General features: G+C 47.4%; 2 protein-coding genes across 6 annotated transcripts in view; both read right to left on the reverse strand.

The window, feature by feature from the left end:
- The window catches only part of LOC113209879 (uncharacterized), a 34,531-nt gene that overhangs the window by 12,139 nt on the left and 15,200 nt on the right, over nt 1–7,192 (reverse strand). The window contains exons 2-3 of the mRNA XM_052267911.1: nt 5,202–6,113; nt 3,299–3,390 (exon numbers count right to left, since the gene is read on the reverse strand). Coding sequence (XP_052123871.1) covers nt 3,299–3,390; nt 5,202–5,994 — 885 coding nt within the window. The 5' untranslated portion in view covers nt 5,995–6,113. The remainder of the gene's footprint in view (nt 1–3,298; nt 3,391–5,201; nt 6,114–7,192) is intronic.
- The window catches only part of LOC113209862 (lachesin), a 206,866-nt gene that overhangs the window by 4,038 nt on the left and 195,636 nt on the right, over nt 1–7,192 (reverse strand). The window lies entirely within an intron of this gene.

Raw genomic sequence — 7,192 nt, forward strand, 5'->3', positions numbered from 1 at the left:
GGGGGGGGGCTCCATAAAGTAGATTGTTAGTAGGATATACACAGTCGTACTGGCAGAACCCCGTGCCTTCTGAAAGTTCTGGCGGAATCAATAATATAAGGGACAGGACCTACACCTCACGGCGCAGGCGTGAGGCGGGGCGTGACGGGCGGCGGGCCGGGGTCCATTGACGCCAAGGTCGCCGTCGCGGGTGGTGTCGGCGCGGCGCGGGGGAAGTGTTATTGATTGGGGTGAGCGAGTGTGCCATGCCGCGGCGTCCAGGTGAACATCTCGTGTATTCCTCTGTCCCGGGGTCCTGTATTACTTTGTATTACCTGATATTAATTGTATTCCGTGTATTACCGTGTATTACCATGTATTACCTTGTATTATTTTGTATTACCTTGTATTACCACATATTACTTGAGCAATGTTACGCCATATTACCTTGTATTACGTTGTAATACTTTATATTATCTGAATTACCGTGTATTACCAAGTATTACTTGTATTACTTGTGTTACTCGTAATACCTGTAATACCCTGTAATACCTTGTAATACCTTGTAATACCTTGTAATACTTCGTAATACCTTTGTAATATATCTTGTAATATCTTGTAATACCTTATAATACTTGTAATACTTTGATATTATCCGTAATACTCGTAATTTTTGTGATAGGCAAGCCCGCCCGCACTCCTGCGTGCCGTACAGTCTAACTATAGAAGTGCGCGGGGTTAATCAGCCACCATGGTATTTCCGTCCCATCAGGCCCCAACCGTTCACCATTGCGGATTCCATAACTGGAAATCCAATAGTGTGCATGCCCCAGAAATCATCCAGAAAGTACGTCTTTCATTCGCCGCCGTTACGAACCTGCCAAGTTGTCCAAGCTCTCAAAGCGCCTGGTAGGCAGGCAAACATATTGTCTGCAGCGCATGTGTGTACTGCGGGTCGGCCTACCTCGAGTCTCGCAGGCGCCGTGCTCTCGTAATTAGCCGAATGAATCTTAGAAAAAAAAAGGAACGTACTTCTGCACTGTAAAGCCAACAGTCGACCATGCACACTCAAGGAACAGCGTGCCGACAGGCACGCACAACCAATTGGTTGCCCTAAGGCAGGGGTCTCAAACTCGCGGCTCCCGAGCCAAGCGCGGCTCGCCTAGCCCGGTAGCGCGGCTCGCCGAGAGCCGCGCACCTCTTGCGTTCGGGTGGATCCGAGCCCCCGAGAGCCGCGCTCGGGTTGCTCGAAGCTGAGCTGGACCCAGCCGCCGTCGTCTGTCGCTGGACACACGCCGCTCGCTCGCTAGCCCAGTGTGTTTGTCTGTCTTTGTCTCACTCATTGAGGCGCCATTGGGAGTGACAAAGACAGACACACTGGCCGGCGACACCGAGCGCCGAGCAAAGCTAGCCGGCGGCGACAGCAGCACGGGTCAGTCGCTGAGGCACCACAACATCTATCTCGCTCACTCTTCTTGCCGAAGAGCTTGTAAGGCGTGTGGCCTATGCAGGCGAGGCTCGGCGGATAGCTCGAGTTTGAGACCCCTGCCCTAAGGCTTTGGGAATCACGGTAAAAAACAATGTCTCATTTTTTGAGGGTAAAGGGAAAACTGTGAGGAACTCCCCTGGTTTGACGAAAACTCTTCAGATTTCGAGGAAGTCTCCTCAAAAAATGTGGGATTTTTCCTCTTTTTTGTAGTTGAGAAGATTCCTCAAAATCTGAGGCGAGATCGGGGAATTATAACGTATTTTCCTGGAAGTCCCTTAAAGTTTTCCCAGTTTTCCCTTTTCCCTCAAAATATGAGACATTGTTTTTACCGTGATAATCTAGAAAATGTGTCCCTCAGTCGACGTTAAAAATCTGCCTAGTCCAGCCGGCACGCTGTAAAGCACCTGATAGGTAGGCAACACCTTGTCTGCAGTGCCTGGGTGTATTGCGGGTTGGCCTACCCTAAGTCTCGCAGGGGCTGAGCTCCCGTGATGTGCCGGATAAATCTGAGAAAAAAAGAACGTACTTTCTGGCCGATCCCTCGGTCGACTGTCGACTGTTACAACAGCGTGCCTATAGTAGTAGGCACACTCTTGAGGGCCTTGCACACGCTAAACCCTTTATACATTTTATTATGCACAAACATGCAGAATTTTTTACAGCCATAAGTATGCACAAATTTTATGCCAAATTGTGCACAAATTGTGCATAATATCATGGCTGTGCAAAATTCTGCATATTTATGCACAACGCAGTGCATAAGGATTTCATGTGCACGGCTCACCCAGATGGACACGGCTACGGGGGCCGGGCATACAGGGTGGGTGATCCGCGCCGTGGTTTTTTTCTGCTTATACTGTACCGGATTCACGCGTGCGGGCGGGCTTGCCTATCGTCGCTCGCCAAGGCGCCTTATGGCCCCGTGCGACTATGCAACCCGTCCGCACGCATGAATCCGGTACAGTATAAGCAGAAAAAACCACGGCGCGGATCACCAACCCGTATTGACCTCGAAGTAGAAGATTATCATACCTAGCTCTTCAGTTTAGCTCTCTTGGCACTATACTTCTGAAAATCGTTTGAGAACTAAGTGGTTTGCAATTGACCTTCTGAGCCGCTCGGAGCGCAACGTCACAGACTGACTGGCTACAATTCCAGATTTGTCTTAAAATCGGACGCAATTCTAAAAACGGAAAACACTTGCAGCTAGATTTTGTTACGCTGAATCCGAAAATGTAACCACTTTTGTCATTCAACGATGTATTTCGGCGTATATCCGATTATAAGTGAGTATGCCTGGCCCGCAAGCCGTTGTGCCGGGCTTAGCCACTTAAAATCGAATATACGCCGAAACAAGTCGTTGAAAGAAAAATCTGGGCGTTGCCTGCTCACGCGCTCCAAGTGGCTCAGAAGGTCTATGCTTTACTTCAAAAATGCTCGCAAGTTGAAAAAAAACAAAACAAGTTAACGCGAGGGGACGGTTTTGTCCAAAGAAAGGACGCGATTTTATGCACACAATGCTTGGGATAATTGAACGTACCAGTTTTACTAGGACAATTTTAATGCGAGCTGTTACATATTGTAACATTTTCTTAGAAAACGTTATCAAAAAAAAAAAAAAAAGAAAGAAAAAAAGAAGAAAAGAAAGAAAGAGTTTGGTCCCAAGTAAAATGGGTGTATACGAGCGAAGCCCCACTCGGTCGCACCCTTCCTCGGATAATTGGGCCACAATTATTGTCTTTTCCCCATATCTGCATGGCGTTCTTCGATCGGTGCGCTGCATGCGCCCGTGCCCGTGTACAATAATTAGCGACTAGTATTGGGTCTTACCTTTTCCACGAGGACTGGAGGTTGCGGAGGCATTCGCTCGTGGCCGGTGGGGGTGGGGCGATCCAGCAGGGGAGCAGGGCCACTCTGGCCAACTGTGGGCACACACAACGAAATAAGCCCGCCACCTTCTACTGCGCTATGTGAAAATTTTGTAGGAGGTTTACTGGGAAATTTTTTCATGTCCGTGTCGTAAAATTACAATTTGATATTGCAAATTTACACTATAAATAGGAAAGGACAGTATGTATCAACCGAGGATATACGTTCTTCAGCACATCTTTAATAGACGCAGATTTTTACCTGGAAAGTTTACAATTTGTACCTAGCCTAGGTACAAACAACTTATCTGTCTAGTTCAGAGCCAAATCTTTTTTAGATGTGCTTCAGAACGCATCCTCACTACGGATACAAAATTGTCATTTCCCATTTACAGTGCAGAAGAACTTTGAAGCGGATTGGAATCGATCGACAAGCAAGACTGGGTTGTCGCAAATCTACGACAAATTTTGCAAATGAAAATTTCAACTAATTTAAATTTTAAGGGGGCCACCACTTTGATTGAGGATGTACACAGGATAACGCGATAACAGGGATTACACCTAGACACTGTTAGAACAAAAAACGGTAAAGGCCCACGGTTTGCGCTGTAAATTTGTTGCCTGGTCCGGCACCGTAATTTTTGGTTACGGTCCGTGTCTTACAGAACAGACTGTAACTTGAAAAAAAGTTGGGGAAGTCGAATACAGTAAATTTCGAGGGATTACACATGCATTTTGTTGAATTCGGACAATTAGGCAAAATTTAGTGATCATGTTTCAAAATTTGGTTAAGGATTACTCGGAATACACACGGATTACATGGGGATCACACCCTCGTCTGTACAAACAAAGTGGTGGCTCACTGTTAAAAAAATCGATTGTAATTTTACAAATTTTGTTGGCAACTTTTTACGCAATTCAATGTTTGTAAAATTACCAACTAAAACAATTGTAAAAAAATTTGCAAACGTGTTTTGAAATTTCAGAATCTCCGATCTGAAAATTAAGAATGTTTATGTGAATTTTCAAAACATCCAGATTTATAAGAATAAAGTAATTTTCCATGAACATGGAGTAGGTGAACTGCAAACCGTCTGGGGTACGCTGATAGGGCTGGAGGAGAGTCAGTCACCTCTGAGGGTATCGGCACATCAAAAATACGGGAGCGCGCCAGGCGCCCCCTACTCATTGGGTGTGAACAGCGCCGTACCTAACTAAGGAGAGGTAGCGGGGACCGGCGCGCGCTGGAATTAGACCAATTATTTGGGGCACTTGCGTGACTTTTTGCTCAAAAACAAATGCGTAGCCAGCTACAGCATTGTGTTACAGATCATACCGCGCATAAATACATGTCAGTTTCTTGTGCAAATTTTAGTTAAATACTAATAATTGCTTTTGGAAGAGACGCGCTGACCACAACGCCATCTGGCGGCAGTTCTTTGAAGTGCAGTCACTGTTTCGTCGTATGAAAGTCGTATGAAAGTCACAACGGGCTTGAAAGTGTGGACGTTCGTTCTGCTTTAGTAAATCTGGTAAGGGACTTGTGCTGTTTCATTTGGTTTTACTTCGCAAAATTACAAACTGCAATCGGAAAATTACAATCAGATCTCAAATTTACGATAGAGTGATCACAATTTCACAATCGCAAATTGTGAAATTACAAATGTTTCCTAATTTTCAGAAGACAGATTAGAATCTTCCGAAAACCGTTATGAATTTTAACAACTAATTGCAAAATTGACAATGTTATGAAATTTCCCAACCACGTTTGCAATTTTACAACTGATTCTGATATGAAATTTCACAACTTTTTTAACAGTGCTGTTATTAATCTACGAGGATACTTTTTCACGCGGTGCACTCACCTCTACGGAAGGCGGAGCCCCGCGGCGAGCCAAAGTGCAGCGGTAGCGGAGCGGGGAGTGGGGGCGCTCCGTATAGGCACGGCGCCTGAGGCGGGGGGGCCTGCACCCGCTGCAGCCTCTGCAGCTGCAGCTGCTGCTCCTTCAACTGGCTATGGAGCTCGCGCTGCCTCTGAAGCTCTTCCTGCTGGTGGAGACGCTGCTGCTGGTGCAGCTGTTGCTGCTTTTTTATTTGGCGCTGCTTCCTTAGGTGTTGCTGCTGCTGCAGCTGTTGCTGCTGCAGCTGTTGCTGATGCAGCTGTTGCTGCTGTAGCTGCTGCAGTTGTTGGTGCTGCAGCTGCTGCCGCTGCTGTTGCAGCTGCTGTTGCTGCAGCTTTTGCTGTTGCAGCTGTTGCAGCCGCCACCGCCGCCACTGGCTTCTCTCTGTGGGCGGCCATTGTAGGTCGTAGCTGTGGCTGGGAGGCCCGGGAGGCCCGGGAGGCCCGGTGGGGCCGGGCGTGCCGGGGTCCAGGAGGGGGTGCTGGTAGTCCTGAAGGCTGTGCAGGGGGTGGGGGCGGAGCGGGTCCACCGGGAGCAGCTGGTAGGGGTGTGGCTGTGGCAGCTGGCTCCGATGCGGCAGGTGGGACAGCTGATGCTGCAGCTGCACCCCGGGATGGTCGGCGTAGCAGGGCAGGGCCGGCAGGGCGCCGCGCTGCTGGAGCTGGTGGAGCTGGTCCAGTGGGCGGGGCACGGGGCGCGCCTCAGGGTCGGGAGCGGCGGGCGGCGGCTTGCGCAAGAACCTCTGCGACAGGTCCATGGTGGGGCGGGGTGCTTCAGAAGGGGGGGCTTTGCTTTGAGTCCGTCTGCTCCCTCGGCCGCGCTCTCCCCGTCTGCCGCATGGCAGCCCGATCCGTTACTGCTGGGATATTTCTATCGCTGTAAAAAAACGTAGAAAGAAAACAATGTTCGAAATTACCAGCAAACATTTATGTTAATATTCAAAGTGAATCGCACTTTGTATGTACAACGACACTGAGAAACGAACTCGTTTATCTTAGGGACCGCAAAGAAAGTACCTCCGTTTTTCCTCGTTCTTCGGTCGGTAAATTACGGGAGCTCGGTGCCTGTGGGACCAAGGGTATGCCACCCCACCCCACAGTACATACTCTGGAAACTCGGGTGTGAGACAGTCTAACACCAAATGGTGTTAGGCAAAATACCTCACACCATTTGGTATGAGAAAGTATCACTCCATTTATAAAATTTAAACATCCAGTGAAACACTTAAAAGTTTGTGCAACATAGTGTTGAGCGCTTGCATGTGCACGCCAGTTGAACACGTTATCTATCAGTGTTCCCGATAGTTCGCCAACTCCGATATACCTTCGTATACCGCCCAGTCAGAAACTTCGTATCGATATTCCGTCGAATCGACATCGACTCGTCGAAAAATTCATCGTTTCGACGTATATTTGGACCTCTGGTTCGAACAACGACGTCGAAATGACGGCGTTACGACATGCCAGTTCTGGCTGGGCGGTCTGAAATGACCACATATATTACATCAATATTACACACACTAACAAAATATAAAATCAATATTATTCATAGTATTGGCAAAACTACAACATACGCCTATACTACTACGTCAATAGTATTAAAAAATCTTTTATTTTACTTTATTACTTGCACTGTAAAAAGCTTGCGAAGAACTATTCTTTGCATTGCAAAGAATTTTCAAAGCGTTGTAAAATGCTTGGCATTGAGAACTAAATCCTTCGCATTGCGAACTAATTCTTCGCACCTTACGAAGAAAATCGTTCGTCACATGCTGCAAAGAATTAGTTCGTAACCTTGCAAACCATTTTTTCACAACTTACGAAGAAAATAGTTTGCAATGCAAACTTGCTTACAATGCTTGAAAATTCTTTGCAAGAATTTTGCAGTGTGTCACATGTGTGATATGCCCCAGCTCACACGGCCGTAATAATGGGACTTGCTGCCTGAGCCCCCCC

Source organism: Frankliniella occidentalis, unplaced genomic scaffold, assembly GCF_000697945.3.
Source record: "Frankliniella occidentalis isolate FOCC.00 unplaced genomic scaffold, Focc_3.1 Scaffold61, whole genome shotgun sequence".
NCBI classification, from domain to species: domain Eukaryota; kingdom Metazoa; phylum Arthropoda; class Insecta; order Thysanoptera; family Thripidae; genus Frankliniella; species Frankliniella occidentalis.